The 23950-nt window shown below is 37.2% G+C and overlaps 1 protein-coding gene across 1 annotated transcript; it reads left to right on the forward strand.

The window, feature by feature from the left end:
* Window positions 1–14747: 14747 nt before the first annotated feature.
* LOC149173377 (small ribosomal subunit protein uS17z-like) lies at window positions 14748–22570 on the forward strand. Its single transcript, XM_089427921.1, has 6 exons — window positions 14748–14759; window positions 16030–16070; window positions 16161–16261; window positions 21995–22132; window positions 22222–22318; window positions 22412–22570. The coding sequence occupies exons 1-6, from the start codon at window positions 14748–14750 to the stop codon at window positions 22503–22505; spliced, it is 483 nt and encodes a 160-aa protein (XP_089284047.1). The 3' UTR covers window positions 22506–22570.
* Window positions 22571–23950: the final 1380 nt, after the last annotated feature.

The raw sequence follows: 23950 nt of genomic DNA on the forward strand, positions 1-23950 counted from the left end.
AAAGTACCAGTGAGTGACTGATACCCAGAAGGAACAGAAGGATCGCCATACAAAAATGTTTCTGGTGATTGGGAAAACATGGATGACTATCTCGACATATTCAAAGGAGGATAATAACCTCTAGGTGTTGGATGATAAGGAACTCGAGGTGGTGAAAAACTAAGACCTGGATTTTCTAAAAAATTGGTCAATGAAAGATACCAAGCGTCCCTCCTAGGTGGACTGTAAAATATTGATTCACGCTCCCTAAGTTCTAAAGTTTGTTGATTTTCAGGGATAGATATACCTTCTTCCGGACTAACCAGTTCTTCAATAGCAATAAGTCCAGAAGGAAGATTTTGGGTAATGATTCTTCCTACCCTAGGTGAACTAGGACCACTGGAAGATGGAGAAGCAAATCCTGATGGTGGAGTAGCAGCAGGTTCAGTTTCAGGCTCAGAAATTTCAGGTTCTTCAGCTAATTCACTAGTAGAAGAAAAACTACCAGTAACTTCGGAAAATGAAATTGGTTCAAAAATATACTCCATTTCTTGAACTTGATAATCAGGATGAACAACTAAAGAAGATTCTCCTTCTTCCGGTGCCCCAACTCTACTGTAACTAGGAGTTACAAGAGCTCATAGCCCTTCAAGCTGGCTTGGTGAATACTCAGGAGGTTGCCCCCGAAGTCTACGGGATTGTCTTGGTAATTCAACCACGATTAAAAAATTTTAATTACTTCACACGCAAACAAAGAAAAATCTCAATAAAACCACCTAAAGTCTCTAAAGAACCAAACAATTTAAATCACACACCTAAAAATCTAGGAGTTCAAACCACACAAACAGTAACTTTCCGTACTAAAAACACTAGTTGGTGATGAAATCTAACGTCACATAATTCAATACAGAAATGGCGGTTGGAACAGTTACCCCGACAACCTGCTTAATAAAACAGACTGGCACAAGTTTCTCCACTAAACTGTCTCGAGTGAAGAGAACCCCCCAAACAGTCCAAGTGAGTCTAGTCGATGTCTGCTCCAGGTACAGTGGGATCTTCCCTCCACCGTCACCTTAGGAAAGAATCCTATAGATTATGGTCACTATGGTTACCAACGGAAACAAATATACCTGGGGGAACAGTCTGTGATCCGATACACACGCAAGGGCAGAGTAGCAAAGCTCAATCCCCTTGAAGGCTCTTTGACATAATCCAAGGTTTACCAACAAGTGACCCCAGGCTCCTCGACAATGGTCAATCTGAGGTTTACCGTTTTTAATACGTGTATATCTTCTATCGTTCCCAATGAGGAAGGATTGATTACCCCATTGGTTCAGATATGATCTCTTGCTTGACTCCTTTAAGAGGAGCTTCCCAGAGCATAGATGTAACAATTGGAATTTATCTCCTACCGCAAGATATAGCTACTTGTTTGTTTTAACTATCTTGGAGAGTTAATTACTCCCTACTCCAAGATACTAGCCTAAGCTATGTTGGTAATAAAGAGCCCTAGAAATAAAAAGATTGCTAGATGAATTTTACTTTAAGCATTATTTTTATGGTTGTTTCTTAAGTCAAAAGGTATGGAGATGAAACTTTATGGTGTGAAGACTCGAATCCAAAACACTAAAAATGCACCTAATATGATAAACAATCCTTTTTTCTTCAATGAATTCCTAGCTAAAGAAAGAGTTGAGAATGCAATACTCGAAAAACAAATCTTTCCTTAACATATAAATGAAAAGAAAAACTTTTTGTCTTTTCCAAGAAACTCAAAAACAAGACTACTAATTATGCTCACGAAAAAATCCTTTTGCTTTTTCCATACTCAAAAACTACAGAAAACAAATTTGTTCAAAATAGATTCTAAAATTTCTAGAAAATACTCAAAACTATGAAAAACTATTCTTGAGATCTACAACTTCTAAAAACCTAATTGAAGCAAAAGCTTAAAAAATTTGTTTTTGAGGATGTTTTACTTAGTTATCAGCAAACTAAGGACTAATTCGTTCAGAATAACAAATTAATCAAAAAACAACCAGCTTATGTTTTCTTTTTAAAAATGAAATTCAAAACTTTCAAAACAAGTTCTTTCAAAGCTTTGCAAAGAGAAAAATGAGATCTATTCCTCACCAAAGGTAGATTTCACAAATCAATCAAACTCAACAAGAAGACCAAAAAGACCAGGGGAATCTGAGGTTTCTTAGGCTTCTAATCTCTGAGTTACTACAAGGACCAAGCAAAAATCAAACCAGGCACGCAAAACTTCTAGAAATTCACCTAAAACCAAAATGCCAATGGAATTCACTCAAAGAAGTTTCTGACAAGACACATGCAGATTTGGGCGGAGGCTAAAAAATGTAAACAAATCCTAAGTTTAATTGGATGAAAAGATTTTAAGTTTTTCAAAAATTTGACAGGGTCCGCAGGCTCCCGGTATAACCAGGTGTAGTACCGCTCTGTGTAGTAAAGCAACAGTGTGGGGATGTCCGCACTATGTTACAAACAGAATGTGCGGTTCTCTTTCAAAAGCGTCAAAAACAAAAACCAATTCAGAATCTAAAAAAGCTACCCAATCCCACACACATCAAACAAAAACCAAAAATAGATAAAAAGTTTATCTAGTCAAAGTAAAAGTAAAGGCAAAAAACCAAAATTCAATTCCCTAGTGGCATCGCCAATTTGTCGACCGGATAAACCGTTCTTGCAGATAAGACCGATCTCCCTAGTATCAACAAATATCTAGCGACAAGCAGAACAAGCAAATCTACCTTTCTCTAAATATTTTTCTATTTATAAATAAAAACCAAGAGGTGTTTTAGACCCTACCTTAAGTCCAACGCTAGTTTGTGGCAGCCACGCTTCGGCCGTCCGAATGAGTTTCGTTTTGAGAACCTGCAAACACAAACAAGCACACATCAAATAACACTTGCATAGCCAATATAATAAACCATATTCATCATGGTGATCAAGGAATCCATGAAATAAACCATAGAAGACAGCTTATTGAGAAAAATAAACTTGATTGTATTAACTTTGAAAAATAAGAAGAACTTTACAACCTTGGTGCCTTGATGTTGTACAAGCTCCTCCCAGGGTCCAAGCAAGAATCTCCTCTACTTTGACAAGCTTCACACTCTTCCCAATAAGATCAAAAGGTATGTAATCTCTCCTCCCAAGCTCAATTAGGAAGTCTAAATTCCAACAGCGTTTACCCTAAAAAATATTCAGCTTTCAACCTTCCTAGTAACCAGCCCAATGCCTCATTTTATAGTACAGAGGAAGGAAGTTATAGGTCCACCTTCAAAGGGATAGAGTCCTTCTTCAAAGGGATAAGCTCCTCACATCAAGGGGTTAGCTCCTTTAGTTATGGGATGCATGAACCACCTAGGAGTGAACTTGCCACCTCAAGATTCCTTCTAGAAGCATCCAGAATTAACCCAAAGTGAGTTTTTAAGAATAAACTTGCGCCTTTTTGACTTTTACAGGGGTCCGCACCCATTACACAGAAACAGAGCGGGCAGGTCCGCAGGGGACATGACCAGGGGATGCGGGACCGCAGGTAATGCTAAGAGAAAGTGTGGAACCAGAGTTTTAGATATTTTTAAGGACTTTCTCTCATTTTTCAGGGCTTGACATGAAGAGCTGAGGTTTAAGACTTGCATAGGAGGAAAGTATGAGTGGTGATAGACTCACACTTACTATAGAATGTCACAGTGACAATATTTTATGTAACATGGCTGTTAGGAAAAGATGTGTGTGAGGGTCAAGACTTTATAATATTGTTCATCATGTAATGAGTGGTCTGCTCGTATTCATGGTACAAAGCATAGATTTTGGAAGAAATATATTGAATGCTATATCTACGATCATCAAAGATGGGTGTATTACCCACTTTCTAGATTCCCCAACAAATAAGAAAAGGTAGTATGTTTCCAACCTATGTCGAGACTATCCAGTGTTTGAAGCCCTCCTCAATTGTAGGCAAGTCCCAATTAATATTAATCCTGATATTCTAGGAAACATAAATCCATGTCCCCATAGCATAAGGACACTTGAGGAATAAATGTAGAGCATTCTCATCAGAGCATTGACATAAAAAACATATTCTAGGGCCATATAAGCTGCATCTTCCCAAGTTATCCCAAGTTATTATTTTATTCCTACAAACAAGCCAACCAAAAAGAAAGTTTTTGGGCATATGCCATGTCCAAACCCTGTCAAACCAACAAATTCCTTATCGACCTCTGAGAGTGTCTGAGATATAATTCTCTATATTGTTGACTAAGTTATTCCCATGCCTTGTGCCCACCTACTAGCAAAGGCTATCTTTACCTTGATTTAATGAAATGCCAAAAAATGTGCAATTGTTGTATATATATATTCCATCAGTCCGAGTTTTCAGATCGCAATCCTAGATCCTCCACAGTCATCCAAATGGCATATAAGTGTAAGGGATCTAATCCCTTTAGGATATGAGTAATGTAAAATATTCCCTTCGCATGTAAAAATTCAGTGGTCTGTATAAGCAACTTATCTGAGTCCATCATATCATAAGTCGAGTCTATGTCTATCATGATATCTGAACCTGATCTAGTATACCCCTTGATATTCTCAATAGTCCACCGCATGCTCAACATAATACTTTTCCAAATGTATGATCCATTCTTTATGGCAATAACACCCTATCTCAGTCAATCCGTAGTCCTCCTATTCTTTAAATATTTACCCATAATAATCTTGTTCGAGATACCAGACCCAGAAAATACCTTCCAGAAATTGTTCGACAACAAAGCCCATTTAAAAAATTCAGTTCACTTAATACCCCACCCACCCACGGATGTCCTTATGTAAATATTATCCAAACTAATCAAGAGAATATTCCTACTTTCCAATGGACCAAACCATATAGAATTAGTTATAATTGAAACAATATGTTTTATAACGCCTTAGGAATTTTGTACATGTGCATCTAGTACACCAAGATAGTTTGTAAAGCAGATTGGACAAGGACCAATATTCCACCGATAGACAACCATATGTAAGTCCACATACGTAATATAGCTTTGAATTTGTCTATGATCCATTGCCAGTCTGCCAGGAGGTATCTGTTAGGTTTCATCCTGAAACCCAAATAATTGAAACCTACTTCAAAAGGGAGTGTCTTAACTCCAAAAATCTCAGAAATCATCATAACCCGTTCCAGCTCATCGGAAGCATATATAAGCTCTGATTTGGAAGAGTTCATTTTTAAACCATAGACATCCCCAAAAGACATGATAATATGTTGTAGATGTGTCTTTTGTTCAATAGAAACCTATCCAAAACATAAAACATCATCCATAAACATTAAATGTGTAATAGATACCTGTCTCGTGATTTTAATTCCTTGAAATCTAGACCACATTCTTTTTCCACTAGAATCTGCCTGCTAAGGCGGTCAATGACTAGTAAGAACAACAACAGAGATAATGAGCACCCCTTCCTAAGGCCTCTGTATGCACGAAACAAAACAGATGGGACACCATTTATAATAACTACATATGACATAGATTGAATGCAAGCCATAATCCATTCAACTACCTTCACAAAGATTCCAATATTATGTAAGATCAACCTCAAGAAGGTCCAATTCCCACTGTCATATGCTCGATGGAGATCTAGCTTTAAAAGTATTGCATCCTTGCAACAAGTTTTGATAGTGTGTAAATTTTCCTGTGTAATAGCAACCGCTTCTTGTATGTGTCTATTGTTGATAAATCCAAATTGTTTAAGGGATATATGATTTGATAGACACCCCTTCAACTTGTTAACAATAATTTTTGAGATCAACTTATACATAATGCTGCAAGGTGAAATGGGTTTGAAATCCCTAAATGTCTTAGGCTTCGAAGCCTTGGGAATTAACGCAATAAAATTCACGTTAACATCACTAGAAGCTCTCTTGTGTATCTTGGATTCCTCCACCATCCGCAATAGGACAAGACCCATAATCTCTTTAAAGTGAATGAAAATCTCGATTGTCCAACCATCTGGGCCAGGACACTTATCTTTTGAGAAATATTTAAGAATCTTAAACATTTCCTCCATAGTGAGAGCATGGGGGCTTCACTCAATGAACCTCTAGCCTATCACGTGCGTTCATGGCATATTAAACAATACCCTTAATTTGACTACATATTGGAAAATACCCCTAAAAATCACATTATTTAACCCCCTACCTATACGAAGCCAATACAACTTCACAATTTAAAAAACCCCTACTTCCACTAGATATTGTAGGTATCCAATTTTTCATTAACAATTTTGATATCCCTTTATATTTTTTCTTTAACTTTGAGTTCCATTTTTTATACTTGCCAATGTAAAAACCCTTTGCCCTTTATATATATTGCCCAATATATTATGCCATTGTTTTCTTATTTATCCCCCAATATGAACCCACGTGGTATGGTATTTCTCCCCTAGTGAAGTCCCTATGAGTGAGAGGGGGCTCCAACCAACCTTTCTTCCTACTCGTAGAAAATTTGTGAATAATGTTCTATGAATGATAGTTGATTCTCTATTTCAGAAAAATCATTGGTTTTATAAAAATTCTCGAAAAATTGCACCACCAATTTATGAATCTCTTCACTCTTCTATGCTTTACCACTCATCCCATCCTCAATCTCCCATGTTCTATTGTGTTGTCTCATGTTTGTAGCAAACTTATGGAAAAATGTAGTATTCTTATCTTGAACTTATGGGAGTTAAAAATTTGATGGGAACAATCTCAAACTACTTGGCAAACATATCCTCTTTGCAGTACTTAGATTTGGGTGAGAACCACCTTCACGGAGGTGTTCCTTCCAAATTGGGTATGCTAAGCAAGCTCAATGTTCTCTCTCTGTGGTTCAACCATCTCATGGGACACATTCCATTGGATTTGTGTAGCAAGGAACTCTATTTGGGTGCTAATCAGTTGAGTGGTCCACTTAGATTTGGGTGAGAACCACCTTCACGGAGGTGTTCCTTCCAAATTGGGTATGCTAGGCAAGCTCAATGTTCTCTCTCTATGGTTCAACCATCTCATGGGACACATTCCATTGGAGTTGTGTAGGAAGGAACTCTATCTGGGTGCTAATCAGCTGACTGGAAGCATTCCTTCTTCACTCTTCAATTGTATGAAGTTTCAATTAATCGACTTATCACACAACCATCTCAGTGGAATAATGCCCTTGGAGTTGGGTAAATTGACACATCTCTGGAGGCTAGCCTTTGGTGGAAATCACTTGATTAGTGGTAGCACCACGAGATGTCCTATTCTTACTGCTCTTAGTAACTGTTCCAATCTACTAGATGTATACTTATCCATGTTGGCTTATATGGGCCTGACCCAGGTTTGGAAGAGTTATTTAGCTAAACAAATCCCGTAACTACCGGCCCTTTTAGCAACAGCCCGCAGAGCGCGGACTGAGGTCTCACTCAAGGTAGTGGGGGGAGGGGGGGGGGGTGCGGAAACCTGGGGGGAGGGGGGGGTGCTGGAACCAGGTTTCCGCACCCTTGGGATGTCTTGATGTGGTCTGGAGGGTTCGCATGTCGTTCTGTGGCCTCGCACCACTTTACTTCTACGTAGATCCAGAACAGGGCACTTCCTTAATACTTACTACTTAATGAGTTGTTATAGATTAGATCTACTTGTTACGGTCTTTAAGCAAACATTTAATAGAGATAACCAATGCACACATTCAAAAGAGGTACAAATTTGCATAAACTCATAACATAAGCATAAGCATACAGATCCAGTAGAAATATCAACCATAAATTAACCAGATCCACAATATTTTAGATTCAACGCATTATTTCAGAACCAACTTATCTTTATTCAACTCTTTGTCAATACAACCAGATCTTCCCTGCGCACTCAGCTGCAGGGGTCCGCGCACATAGCTACGGACTCTACCAGGCCTCTGCACACATAGCTGCAAAGCCTCTATCTACCCACCAACACCCTTGAGTCAAACTTACAGATGCAACATATCTTGTCTTCACAGACCCATAGCACTAAGATTCATTTAGAACCTAAAAACTAATTTCTACCCTTAGAGCCTCACTTTATTTATACATTCCCATGGTCTGTGGACCATGGGTAGGCTGACTTACTTCCTATTACTCTATATTATTTCTTGGGCGGACAACCCTTTGACTCGACCTATTACATTTTGCACTCTGCATATTTCAGAGTTTTACAATATTTTCATCCTAAGTTATAGGCTCTCGACCCCAAAACTATTACGTGGGACCTCTGTTACCCAAAAAATCCCCCAACACAATCATCGTGACTCGTCCCGAGTCACTCGTTGATGCTGTGAGATGCGTTGCCTTGGCTCTGCGGTTCACCTCCCTATGAGTGACGATTTTCGTTCTGCTGCTCCTTCTTTGTCTCCTAAAATGCTTCTTCCAACTCCTGCTTCATTGTTTCTACCAATTCTCACAATCAATAATGCTTATTATGCTTTTCTCGGTTAACACAGAACACCCTTTAGCTTTAGCTGGGGGGCCGCATACAGGACCTCCTTGGACCGATGCAACCAATTTCTAATTTTGTATCTTCTCTTTGCACTGTCTGCTGCAGCTTGTGTTGCAATTTTGCAAGACCATTACTACTATCCACGAGATCCCAATCCTCAAGGTATATTAGACACGACTTATTAACTGCAATTCCACCATTGGTATTCATATTTGCACCCTTTCCCTTATCTGTTGTGGTTCACCGACCAGCCCATGGGTGAGGCTGCAACATCCGGACCCGTTATTCTTCATGTCTACAAATTTCTGGCACATCGCCTACTGCCGATGCTGAACTCTAGACGGTGCCCGCAGTTGTCAACACCGTATTCTTCAGAAAGCCCTGCATCTCCATCGGCCATATCAAAACCCTCGGGCTTACTCCTTGAGCATAGATAATGAAGAGATCCATAGTGGTGGGAAGGCACAACAACTTATGGTTCTCAGAAGCGCAACTCATTCAGTGGATGCCCCCCTGTGATTTATAAGTGTTTCGAAATTCAAATTCGCTGGCTCCTGCCTTTTCTGGTGCCCTCATGTTAAGCCTGCGGTAGATCGTTCCAGATCTGGCTTGTACCCCATCTCTTAATTACCCACTGCCCGCTCCCTTTTGCCATAACTCAAACATCTTGTCATGAATAGTGACAACAATGGTCACCTCTCTGCTTGTCAACGCAACAGTGAAAACCTTTCTGCGCAACCGAGACCCTTGTGACAGACCAAATCTATGTGCACCCCGGTGGTTGCACAGCTTTCCCCTAGACTGCTTTATCATCCTGCACTCTCTTTCAACTGGCTGGAGCGGTGAGACTATCCTTCGGTCGGTTAGTCAGGTGGTTGGCCCACCCGTGTAGAGCTTCAGGTGACTGCCATTCACTCTTCCTGGGAAGGGGTCTCCATTGAGCTTGGCAAGCTGGACCGCGCCACCATCTGTAACTTCTTTGACTACATAGGGTCCCAACCAATGCATTCAGAGCTTTCCAGGGAATTTCTCAAACTTGTTGTCATATAATAATACTAGATCATTCTCCTTGAAAGTGTGCACCTTGATATGGCAATCATGCCACGCTTTCTCTCGCTGTTTCTGTACTTGCTGATGGAATCCGGCCAAAAACCGTTCCTCCTCAAGTTCCTCCAGTTGCGCGAGTCGTTCCTCCAAAGCTCCGCGGTCTGCCATGCCTGTTATTGTTGCAATCCACAAACTGGGTACAATGTATTCCATGGGCATGACAGCTTCCTTGCCATAGACTAACCGAAAAGGTGTCTAGCCCGTCAACTTCTTGCACGTGGTTCGATATGCCCATAGCACAGTAGGGATGCACAAGTCCCAATCGTTTCGTTGTGCATTACAGACCTTGGTCAACGCAGTCTCCAAAATTTTGTTGAACACTTCGATGGTCCCATTCGCTTGTGGATGGTATGCCATACTTTGTTTATGATAAATCTGGAATTCCTCAATGAGCGCGCTAATCGTTTCATTCAGAAAGTGTGTTCCCCGGTTGCTCATTATAATTTTGGGACATCCAAACCGTGTCAACACGTTTTCGAACACAAATTTCGCAGTGGTAGCAGCCGTGCAATTCTTAACCGGCTGTGCTTCTGCCCATCAGGTCAAGTATTCTGTCACGGTAATGATATAGCATGTGCCTATCTTCCCTTGAGGTGTGATAGGTCCCACGAAGTTGATTTCCCACTTCTAGAATGGTTGCAGCGTCATCTGTGGCTTGAGCGGCATTGCATCCCTTTGCAGTGGTTTCCCAGTTCATTGACATACATCGCACGCTCGATAGTACGCTTTCGTGACCTTATGTAGAGTTTTCCACCATAGTCTTGCGCGAAGAATTTTCTGTGCTGTAGTGCGACCCGCAAAATGTCCTCTAGCCACCCCCCCATGTGCTTTAGCTAGGATCTGTCTGCGCTCGAATTCAGGTACATATCTGTGTAATATTTCGTCGTTGCCCATTTTGTAGAGACACCCTGCAATAATAATAAATTCTACTGCGCGTATCACCAATTCTTTCTTTTGCTGAGCAGAATATCCCTACGGCACAGTTCTTGTGGTTAAGAAGTCGATTATATCCTCAAGATGGCCATCCGCGATGCGCACTGCATATAGTTGTGCATTCGATAGTCCTTCCTCTAAGTTTGTGGGCTCTTCGCCATTTTCAATTCGGGACGGGTGATCTAGGCTTGCGTTTAGACATCCCAGCTTTACGACAACTTCAAAGTCATATTCTTGAAATAATAGTAACCACTTACAAATGCGCCCCCCTAACATAGGCTTATTCACTAGGTATTTTAGCGCAGAGTGGTCAGTATACATCTTAAAATGTCCTCCGAGCAGATAGTGGTAGTATTTCTGGCTCCAGTCAAGTGATTGACATAAACATCTATAGTTTGAGCCATTGTAATTTTACCAATCTCAAAGGGCAAGGAGCCTTCTAATAAATTCCATGACAAATTCAAATAGAATTGTAGATTATGAAGTTTAGCAATTTCTCGAGGTATGCTTCCAGTGAGTATATTGTGAGACAAATCAAGCAATTCCAAATTTGTACAGCTTCCTAAGTTGGAAGGTATGCTTCCTGATAATTGGTTGTGATGAAGGAGGAGATCTCTTAGTTGTTTAAGGGATGCAAGGGAATTGGGAATCTTTCCAGAGAGTATGTTTCTACTAATGTCCAAGAGACCAAGGTGTTGTAATTGTTCAAAATCATCAGGTATGTTCCCTTCTAATTTGTTGTTTCCTAAACATAACCTTTCTAATTTTTTAAAGATGGAATGCTACCATTTAAAATATTTCTAGATAAATTTAGATAAGTTAGGCTACTAAAATTGGCTATATGTGGAGGGATGTTTCCTTCTATCATGTTGCTTGCTAATGACAAGTAAAACAAATTGATAGAAAGTTTTCCAATAGCAAAGGGCAAGATACTAGATAATTTATTGGCTCTCAAGTTTAGTATGTTTAGGTGTGAACAATTACTAAGTGCTATAAGGAAATGTATGGTTGTATCGCTACCATTGTCAAGTTGATTCCATTGCAAGTATAATATTTCAAGGAGAGATAACTTATCCAATTGTATTGCCACTCTCCCATTTAACTTGTTGTAGGCTAGAGCGAGATCCCTTAGCTTTGAACAATTTCCAATAGAATTTGGAATTGTTCCACTAAGTTGATTTCCCCATAAAAATAGGGTACTCAAGTTAAAGATATTTGACAATGAAATGGGAATGCTACCGGTGATATATTTTATGTTAATCTTTAAATGAGTCAAAGTAGAGATATTTGAAAAAGAAGCAATAATGGTCCCTGACAATTCACAATAAAATTAGTGAGTAAGGTATTTGTTTTTGCAATTTCTAAAATAATAAATACTGACATGTTTCCAAAGGAAGATCCCTGTCAAGATGTTCGACCCTAGGAAAAGTTGTTGCAGATGTGTGAAGGAACCCAACTTTGGCGGGATACTTCCAGTAAGATTATTGAAGGAGAGTGCCAAGCTAACCAAATTTGTCCAATCACTGAGTTCATTTGGGATGTTCCCTTCCAATTGATTGTGGTGCCAAATTTGTCCAATCGCTGAGTTCATTTGGGATGTTCCCATCCAATTGATTGTGGTGCAACGGCTAGCTAGAGGGTCTTTAAACGAAAGAGGGATCCGAGTTGAGGTGGGATATAGCCGTGGAGCAGATTCCCACTGAGATCAAGCATATGCAGAAACGTCAAATTGGCGAGGGAAGGAGATATGGGGCCGTGCAGATCCCTAGAAGTGAGGTTGAGGGAGATGACTTTGTGCAAGTGACGGTGGCTGTAGGTGACGACAGTCCAGTTACAGAAGGGGACTGCGGGGCTCCAGTCGGCCATTGAAGCATGGGGATCAGAGGTGATATGGTTCTTAAATTCCAGCAGTGATTTTCCATCGTCATAAAGTGAGTGCGTAGAGAAGGACCAGCGGCAAATGAATAGGAAAAAACAAGATGGAAAAAGGAAAAGGAAAAGGAAAACAGAGGAATGGCATGGTGGTTGAAATGTGGAGGAGGAGAGCAAAAATTGCAGAGGTTTTTCAAAACTATTTAAAACTGCGAGAGCAAAGTAGCAGAGTATGAGAAATGCAGTGATATTTATGTGGATTATGATGACTATTTATAAAGGGAAATAGAGAATGTTTGGGCTGATGGGAGGAGGTGAGTTGTAATTAATTGTAGATGACCAACACCTGAGATGACATGACATGCTGGCAACGCACTGTCACTTAGTCTCTGGTACGAATGGTGGAGCGCTTAAAGTTTCTTTTCATATAAGCAGGGGTTAAATTTGATGGGTACCCTTACTCGTCAGAGAATTTTTTTATAAAGGTTTTATTTTTAAAATGCCTTTTACATGATTTAATATATTTATTTTTATCTAATTTTTATGGTCTTTTGCAAACTATATTTATAATTGTTCTTGTATGAAAATAATGAATGTAGATATTGTTGCAATTAAATTAGACAATAAAATTTAACTTATAAAAATTGAAATACACATGTTTTCCTTTTAAATAATTTCAATACCAATCCAATTAAAATTCAATATCTGCGAAATAAATTTCAAACAAAAAACATAATGTGCATGAACTATGTAAATGTTCAAAAATTACATTCAATATCATCATGTAAAAGAATTAAATTTTTAAATAGTTTCATCCAAAAAAAATAATTGTCAAAGATATATATAAAAATCGAAAAACAAAAAGACTAAATAACTGAAAAGATTTCTTTATGATAATGAATGGGGTCAGTTACAACAAAATCTGTATGCAGATTCAGGCGTTTTATATATATATATATATATAAGTTTGAAAATTTGAAACTTGCCATTTTAATACACCCCTCTTTATGACACTTGTAAAATTATTATGACACTTTTAAAAATTATTAACCAGTCAAAGGTTACGGGTTTATTTTGAAATAACCAGTGTGTCACGGGTAAAAAATGGAAAAACGTTCATAAGGGCGTCAATTTTAAAACCTGCATGTAAGTAACATCTACAGGTAAAACGGTGGTGTGAATCCGCCTGGTATTCACACCAGGTATTGAGGAATGTTCCAAAAACCATGAAGAATTTTTCCAAATTATCCACGCTAACCTTCTTTATGTAAATTCCAGTTTGAACTGAAATTTTAAAACTCTTCCGTGATTGCTTAACGTTGTGCGTGAGTGGTAGAGAAAGAAGTGAATAGTGCCCAAAATGTTTTTCAGAATTTTGTAAGAGAGCTTCGTTTGGGGTTCGTGAGAATGAATAGTCTATCGAGCATTGGTTGTGTACTTTAAAATAATTGAGAGCTTCTTCCCGCCTGGTATTGAGGAAGGTGCCAAAAACACATGAAGAATTTTTCCACGCTAACCTTCTTGATGTAAATTTCAGTTTGAACTGAAATTTTGTAAAATCTTCCTTGAATGCTTAACGTTGTCCGTGACCGGTAAACAAAGAAGTGAATGGCGTCGGGATAATTTTAACCAACATTGCTTTTATTAAAAAGATTTACATGTGTAACAACAATACTTATTTGTACTTTTACAATCACGACAGATCCCCCGACATTGGAGCAGCTTAACCAGAAGCTTTTAAGTCTTTTTATTTTTTCTAATTTTTATTTATCGTTTGCATAAATTTATTTCACTTTTCTACTCTTATGTTTTAGTGCTCGATTGTATAGTGTAATTACTCTTTATTTAAATTTTGATTTTATATTTTTAGTTGATTGTAATATTGTAATTACTCTTTATTTAAATTTTAGTTAATTATTTTTATGCCATAAGGCGTTTCCTTTGAAATGAATTGCCCTAGCGGCTGCCGTGTTTTATTGTTGACCGTGGATTTGTGGTGCTAGACGATTGAATGAAGTGTGATCGTTGATCCAACACTGTTCCAAAACTGAACGATTAATGAGGAAGCGGGACGGACGCACCGCCAGCGAGCCATTCGTTTCACAACTGACATGTGCTTGGCTCGCACTGCCAACAAGGGCTCTGCCTCAACTCGAGCTCTAAATCTCCACTTCATGCGCAAAAAAAGACCATCACGATGATGAAGCAAAAGAAATCCTCCTTCATAAAGCTAGCGAGAAAAATGAAATCGACATCTTTCCATCGAAAATGTTGTAACTTCTTAGGTAGGAGTGGGAGCGGGCGAGGCCTTGAAATGCGAAGTTAGAAGTCTTGAATTCCTGCAGCCATGGCAGAACAGGTATTCCAGCTCTATTCCTTCAAGGCTTTTTATGGTTTGTTTATGTATTTTGGATTTTTTAGGGTTTCCGCGGAAGAACAAGCGAGTTTCTGGAGTGGAGAAGATTTTGGTTTATTGAGCTCTTTCAAATTCATGTCGTTTTATGGTAGCTGTTCTTTTTCTTACATTTGTTTGGCCCAAAATATCCAGTTTTTATTAAGGAAATCCTTCTTTTTCATCCTGTCTCTCTTCCTATGAAAAACGTGGGATTGGGGCTTAAGCTATTTGCAGCGGTTTTGTTTTGTATTACTCTAGCGCTGATCAAGGTGAAATACATTGCAATTACCAGTTATTTTGCATTGCACTGCTGTTTCCCTATTTAGAAAGTGAGAAGGTTGCGTTGTTTGTGGACAACATTATGCATAGTCCCTCGTTCTGGCTATATGCAATAAGGCAAGGATCCAAGGCTTTAGTCATTTGGGCATTCACTCCCCGTTGAGATTCACTTGAAATAGGGCTAATGTAGGGATTTGTTTCATTGAAAAGTTTTGTATGGTGTTTGTTTTTGTGTGGAATGGTTCAACGCATTGATTAATGGCCTAGATTTGATAAGTGTTTACTAGTTAGACCCTCAGTAATCTGGGGTGTAGAATGGCCAAATGTTATTTTTGGTCCCTTGTTAGTTTGGCTTGTAGGATTCGCGTTAGACTCTTTGGTCCTTATTTGGAAACTTTTGGAAATAACATAAATTAGTAGACAAAGTTTCCATTATGCCAACTTTATTAGGATCTTGTTAATAATAAAAACAAGATATTCCAATGTGTTGGTGCCTTGAGCTGGTCTTTTTTTCTCCAGTTGTCTTACGAACGGCCAGCTCAGGATTTGCCCAAGACTTTTAATTTTTTTAAACAATGGGGATTTGAGTTTAGACTTTAGTACTTTTATCAAACGGGGTTCTTGATTTTGACATGGTTCTTTAGCGTGTTTGGAGTTGCAAGCTCATGCTAAAGCTATTAATCTTGGGTATATATGTAATATTGGGATAGGCTCTCCGATCATCCATTCTATTATTCTATCGCTATGCTCAAATATTGGTAGATGGGTTTATTTATAAAAAAGCAGTTAACCATAACAAGCCCTTTTAATAGAAGCCAAATGCCTTTTTCCAATATTCTATGCCACTCTGAGGCTTGTATTTGTGGGTGAACAGTGAAAACATTGTTGTTAGTATTGTGATTGTTATCAACTAATGGGACATCTCTGATACAAATTCCTTGTATTGTTTTCATAGATTGAGAGAACTTTTCTAAAGCAACCAAAAGTCTTTCTCAGGTAATCATATTGCAGTATTATTTGATTTTATTTCATGTTTAGAATCTTTTGATTTACTTCTTTTTTGATCCTTAATTTATATTGTTGCAGTTCTAAGAAGTCTGGGAAGGGGAAACGTCCTGGAAAAGGTGGCAACAGGTTTTGGAAGAATGTGGGTCTTGGCTTCAAGACCCCGAAAGAAGCTATTCAAGGTATGGTGATTAAATTCTGGGCAGATTTGATTATTGCGATATATTTTGTTTGTATATATTATTGTGCATTTAATTGTTGTTTCTATTAAATTATCCATTTGAATGCCAAAATGCTTCCTTGTAGCAAGGTTGCATGAGTAAGAAGACACAACAGGTATAGAAATGGTGTAGTTGTTATGAATTCCCAAAATATTGTTTGTTAGTATGGGGGTATGGTTGAATGAACTCATAATGGTTGAGATCATATCTACTCTACTAACAACATATATTGGGAACTCGATGGGACAAGAATGCTTGATTGTGGCAACGAACATCTTGTGACTATCTTAGTGCTACCCATTACTTGGAGACATTTTAGTTTCCTATGTGGGCATCGACCATCTTGGTGTTTCTCCCGAGAAGGCTGACGCTGCATGCCAACTGCATGCAAGGAAATTACCATGATTCCACCCATAAGACTGAAAATTATCACCGTTTGGAAAGCAGGGATCCTGGTGCCATTTGAAATGTCTTTGTGCTTGCCAATTTAAATGTAACTTACTTGATCCATGTGTATTGGACTCTGGAGAAAATTCTAACACTGCCTTTTAGTTGTTTCCCATAAATACATTTGAGGTTGAAATACATTTTAAGTCTTCATATTTAAGACTAAAAATTGACTCCATCATGATAAAAACACAATTAAACTTGTAAACAAGAGCCCTTTATAATTTAGTATAGACTGGAACAGACTTCTCATGCCCAATACGTGCATCAATCATTTACTAGGCTCACACTATGCTGTAGATCTTCAACTATCAATCCATATGAATTAATTGAATGCAGAATCACATTTCTATCTTATTGTTTAGCAGAATATATAGTGTCTGTGAAGTCAGGGAAGTAGTTGCTGTGATTCAAAAATAGCTATATGATGAATCATCCAAATTAATACAATAAAAAGCCTTTTTGTAGGATGTTTTGAATTCTTTGAACACACGTTCTGTAGGTCTCTGTAGCTGAAGAGCCCCTGTTTAGTAAGAACGTTAGTGGTAAAAGTAGCATGCCAGGTATGGAAGTGCTTTTTGAGTACCAAATTCTAATAGCATAAGTAATGATGAAACAGTCCTGTCTAAAGCTTTTACAATATATCTTGTGTTCTAAGACACCTTTTGAGCATTTTCAAAGAAGATAGGAACTCTCTTCATCATAGGTTGCCAACAAAACCAACTTGCAACAATTTTATCTCTTGCGTTTACAATACATCTTGTGTTCTAAGACACCTTTTGAGCATTTTAAAGAAAGTAGGAACTCCCTCCATCATAAGTTTGCCAATAGAACCAACTTCTACTATCTGGTCAATCAGTGCCAAGGCAATTAATTAAATTCACTACCACCAGGGAACTTAGCAAGAACTCATTAACTGCAAAGATAACCCCATGCTTGCCCTGTATCAGCTGTGGCCAACAAACGATCATTCCAGATGCAGGAAAATCATCTGCGGGGTTACTGTCATAAAAATAATACGGACTCGGTTTTCACTTTTAATTATTTCTTTACAGAGAAAGATGGTATTCTTTACAAACTCGATTTTCGCTTTTAATTATTTCTTTACAGAGAAAGATGGTATTCTTTACAGACTCTGTTTTGCATATCCGATCTTACCTGAAAGATTCAAAGCTTTGGAACTAATTTCAAGAAGCTATGATACTCGGTCCTGAGAGGTAGTTGAATGATCATTGCCCTACTGTTTTTATTTTTTATATTATCTATATGCACTGATTAATTTTTTTCTTTTTCCTTCATCGTTAACATATGATAATAAAATCAAAAGTAAGAATCTTAAGAATAATCAAGATGTCATTCTTATGATTAGTTTTCGTTTTTTCTTGATTTTGATACATGAACTAGAAATTGTGCAATCATCTTGGTTTTATTTATTTATTTATTATTTTATTTTTATCTATAATTTTTATTTTGGTCTTTCGGTTTCCACTAATTCGTGCAAATATTTTCTGATTGGTGCATATTATTTTATATTGCTGCAATCTTTCTCAACTAGATTGTCAATACACGTATTTGTCTGTTATATGTTTTTGGGTCTTTCTCCACTGGATTGTGTGAACTAGGTTTTCTTGGTTTTTATGTAGCGACCTACATCGACAAGAAGTGCCCATTCACTGGTACTGTTTCAATAAGAGGTCGTATATTAGCTGGAACATGTTACAGTGCTAAAATGACACAGACAATTATTGTCTGTAGGGACTATCTACATTTGTTTGGCCCACAATATCCAGTTTTTATCAGGGAAACCCTTCCTTTTCATCCTGTCTCTCTTCCTATGAAAAACGTGGGATTCGGGCTTAAGCTATTTGCAGCGGTTTTGTTTTGTATGACTCTAGCGCTGATCAAGGTGACATACATTGCAATTACTAGTTATTTCGCATTGAACTGCTGTCTTCCCTATTTAGAAAGTGAGAAGGTTGCGTTGTTTGTGGACAACATTCTGCATAGTCCCTCGTTCTGGCTATATGAAATAAGGCAAGGATCTAGGGCTTTAGTCGTTGGGGCATTCACTCTCTGCTGAGATTCACTTGAAATAGGGCTAATGTAGGGATTTGTTTCGTTGGCAAAGTTTTGTATGATGTTTGTTTTTGTGTGGAATGGTTCAACGCATTGATTAATGGCCCAGATTTGATAAGTGTTTACTGCTTAGACCCTGAGTAATCTGGGGTGTAGAATGGCCAAAAGCTATTTTTGGTCCCTTGTTAGTTTGGCTTGTAGGATTAGTGTTAGACTGTTTGGTCCTTATTTGGAAACTTTTGGAAATAACATAAATCAGTAGACAAAGTTCCCATTATGCCAACTTTATTAGGATCTTGTTAATAATAAAAACAAGATATTCCAATGTGTTGGTGCCTTGAGCTGGTCTTTTTTTCTCCAGTTGTCTTACGAACGACCAGCTCGGGATTTGCCCAAGACTTTTAATTTTTTTAAACAATGGGGATTTGACTTTAGACTTTAGTACTTTTATCAAATAGGGTTCTTGATTTTGTCATGGTTCTTTTGCGTGTTTGGAGTTGCAAGCTCATGTTAAAGCTATTAATCTCAATGCAGGGTATGGGTATATATGTAATATTGGGATAGGCTCTCTGATCATCCATTCTATTTTTCTATCGCTATGCTCAAATATTGGTAGATGGGTTTATTTATAAAAAAGCAGTTAACCATAACAAGCCCTTTTACAAGAAGCCAAATGCCTTTTTCCAATATTCTATGCCACTCTGAAGCTTGTATTTGTGGGTGAACAGTGAAAATGTTGTTGTTAGTATTGTAATTGTTATCAACTAATGGGACATCTATGATACAAATTCCTTGTATTGTTTTCATAGACTGAGAGAACTTTTCTAAAGCAACCAAAAGTCTTTCTCAGGTAATCATATTGCAATATTATTTGATTTTATTTCATGTTTAGAATCTTTTGATTTACTTCTCTTTTGATCCTTAATTTATATTGTTGCAGTTCTAAGAAGTCTGGGAAGGGGAAACGTCCCAGAAAAGGTGGCAACAGGTTTTGGAAGAATGTGGTTCTTGGCTTCAAGGCCCCCAAAGAAGCTATTCAAGGTATGGTGATTAAATTCTGGGCAGATTTGATTATTGCGATATATTTTGTTTGTATATATTATTGTGCATTTAATTGTTGTTTCTATTAAATTATCCATTTGAATGCCAAAATGCTTCCTTGTAGCAAGGTTGCACGAGTAAGAAGACACACCAGGTATAGAAATGGTGTAGTTGTTATGAATTCCCAAAATATTGTTTGTTAGTATGGGGGTATGGTTGAATGAACTCATAATGGTTGAGATCATATCTGCTCTACTAACAACATATATTGGGAACTCGATGGGACAAGAATGCTTGATTGTGGCAACGAACATCTTGTGACTATCTTAGTGCTACCCATTACTTGGAGACATTTTAGTTTCCTATGTGGGCATCGACCATCTTGGTGTTTCTCCCGAGAAGACTGAAGCTGCATGCCACCTGCATGCAAGGAAATTACCATGATTCCACCCATAAGACTGAAAATTATCACCGTCTGGAAAGCAGGGATCCTGGTGCCATTTGAAATGTCTTTGTGCTTGCCAATTTAAATGTAACTTACTTGATCCATGTGTATTGGACTCTGGAGAAAATTCTAACACTGCCTTTTAGTTGTTTCCCATAAATACATTTGAGGTTGAAATACATTTTAAGTCTTCATATTTAAGACTGAAAATTGACTCCATCATGATAAAAACACAATTAAAGCTGTAAACAAGAGCCCTTTATAATTTAGTATAGACTAGAACAGACTTCTCATGCCCAATACGTGCATCAATCACTTACCAGGCTCACACTATGCTGTAGATATTCAACTATCAATCCATATGAATTAATTGAATGTAGAATCACATTTCTTTCTTATTGTTTACCAGAATATATAGTGTCTGTGAAGTCAGGGAAGTAGCTGTTGTGATTCAAAAATACCTATATGATGAATCATCCAAATTGATACAATAAAAAGACTTTTTGTAGGATGTTTTGAATTCTTTGAACACACGTTTTGTAGGTCTCTGTAGCTGAAGAGCCCTGTTTAGTAAGAAAGTTACTGGTAAAAGTAGCATGCCACGTATGGAAGTTCTTTTTGAGTACCAAATTCTAATAGCATAAGTAATGATGCAACAGTCTTGTCTAAAGCTTTTACAATATATCTTGTGTTCTAAGACACCTTTTGAGCATTTTCAAAGAAGATAGGAACTCTCTTCATCATAGGTTTGCCAACAAAATCAACTTGCAAGAGTTTTATCTCTTGCGTTTATAATATATCTTGTGTTCTAAGACACCTTTTGAGCATTTTCAAGGAAGGTAGGAACTCCATCCATCATAGGTTTTCCAACAGAACGAACTTCTACTATCTGGTCAATTAGTGCCAAGGCAATTAATTAAATTCACTACCAGCAGGGAACTTAGCAAGAAATCATCAACTGCAAAGATAACCCCATGCTTACCCTGTATCAGCTGTGGCCAACAAACAATCATTTCAGATGCAGGAAAATCATCTGCGGGGTTACTATCATAAAAATAATACAGACTCGGTTTTCACTTTTAATTATTTCTTTACAGAGAAAGATGGTATTCTTTACAGACTCGATTTTCGCTTTTAATTATTTCTTTACAGAGAAAGATAGTATTCTTTATAGACTCTGTTTTGCATATCCAATCTTACCTGAAAGATTCAAAGCTTTGGAACTAATTTCAAGAAGGTATGATACTCGGTGCTGAGAGGCAGTTGAATGATCATTGCCCTACTATTTTTATTTTTTATATTATCTATATGCATTGATTAATCTTTTTCTTTTTCCTTCATCATTAACATATGATAGTAAAAGCAAAATTAAGAATCTTAAGAATAATCAAGATGTCATTATTATGATTAGTTTTCATTTTTTCTTGATTCTGATACATGAACTAGAAGTTGTGAAATCATCTTGGTTTTATTTATTTATTTATTATTTTATTTTTATCTATAATTTTTATTTTGGTCTCTCAGTTTCCACTGATTCGTGCAAATATTTTTTGATTGGTGCATATTATTTTATATTGCTGCAGTCTTTCTCAACTAGATTGTCAATACACGTATTTGTTTGTTATATGTTTTTGGGTCTTTCTCCACTGGCTTGTGTGAACTAGGTTTTCTTGGTTTTTATGTAGGGACCTACATCGACAAGAAGTGCCCATTCACTGGTGCTGTTTCAATAAGAGGTCGTATATTATCTAGAACATGTTACAGTGCTAAAATGACACGGACAATTATTGTCCGTAGGGACTGTCTCCATTTTGTCAAGAAATATCAGAGGAAACTAGAGAACATTATAGTGAATTGCAATTATATTTCTATACAGTTCCATTTAAGTAGTAATTTTTGAATGTCTGCATACTTAACAGATATGAAAAGAGACATTCGAACATACCAGCCCATATTTCACCCTGTTTCTGTGTCAAAGAAGGGGATCATGTTATCATTGGGAAATGCAGGTAAATATATTTATGGGAATATCCACTAAAACTTGTGACTCTTTTTTTTGTTTTTATTGGTTGTTAACATTTTATATCATTTGCTTGTATCAGACCCTTGTCCAAGACTATAAGGTTTAATGTTCTGAAGGTGATTCCTGCGGGTTCTAGCAGTGGTTCTGCAAAGAAAGCCTTCACTGCAATATGAATCCGTTTTTTTTTTCTTCCATTAAGTGTGATAGAGTGGGCTTCGATAGAGTTGAGGGTTACTTACTATTTTATCATTTGGTCAAAATTAATTTTGTTAGTTTAATACTTCTTTTGGTTACTGTGTTGAATTTTGAAAAAGATGTACGACGCATGTTTACTCTTTGGTAGTTGAAAGTCCACCGTTCTTGGATACTTTTTTTTTGGTTTTAGCATCCACTAAACCTTTGAAGGCATATTCTTCGAATATATATATATATATATATATATATATATATATATATATATATATATATATATATATTCCAATAGCCAAATATGACGATGTCATATTTATTTTATTATAAATGGCAAGGAGTTTCGCTTTTAATTATTTCTTTAGGAGGTGACATTCGTGTGCTTTAAGCTGTTGACTTGGTGATAATAAATATTGCTATCAAATAATCAATACACCTAACTTTCTCAGCATAACTTTGACTTTATGAAGGTGCCTAAGACAATCTAGTTATATGTGATGGTTGCCAATAGTATTTCATGTGAAGATGTTGAAATTTAATTCACACAAGAGGTTTGTAATGTGCGTGGATTTTAAACTATAGGAGCTGCAAAGAAGGATTATTGCTGAGTTTTTTGTACTGATCGAATATCAAGGGTTCTAGGCGTTGTGAATCCTCGTCATTATTTTGATGCTTATTCCATTTTCTAGATCACTGGATGCAACTGTCTTGGCTTATTTTGGGGGCTTATGCGAAGTAAAGTTTACGGGCATTCAAGGGTCAAGGCTCCTTTCGAATTCTTTACTGGGCCACTTTAATACAATAATCTCTTATTCTCGGATGAAAAAAGAAACCATACAAGCAATTTTAGTGAATGCCCAAAATTTTTGAGATGATTGAAAGATGACTGAAAATAATGAAACAGTCATGCCCTGCGATTTTACTATATTTAGCTGATGTGTGTTGATGAGGCGTTGTGCAATTAAATCCAGTTAGTATCAGTATGCATGGCCGTGTGAGAGAATCTTAAAAAGGGGATGGGGGGTTCTAATATCCAAATTTGATGTCTAATAATGTGTTAAATTAGATTATTTCTATAATTACGAAATTAAGATGATTGACATAATTGCAATTATTAAAGCATCGAATATGTCTTATAAAGAAATTATTTCATATTGTTGTGTATAAAGAAACTTTTGTGATTGAAATTCTTTACTTTGTATAAATTATTTTAACTCGTGATTAATCAAAGGGCGAATTGTTTTGGATACTTCTGATGGAATCAAAATATGATTGTATAGTCATTATATTCTAGGCTATTTTGGTCAGAGGGAATTGTTTTGGTAATTTGTTATGGCATCATGTATATATATTATATATGATAATACTCTTTTATTGACTGTTTGCCTCGATACTTAATTATCGACCAGGGAATCATAATAAGTAGAGC

Source organism: Pinus tabuliformis, chromosome 4_2, assembly GCF_031772625.1.
Source record: "Pinus tabuliformis cultivar Carrire ecotype Pingquan chromosome 4_2, CPIR1, whole genome shotgun sequence".
Taxonomy (NCBI): domain Eukaryota; kingdom Viridiplantae; phylum Streptophyta; class Pinopsida; order Pinales; family Pinaceae; genus Pinus; species Pinus tabuliformis.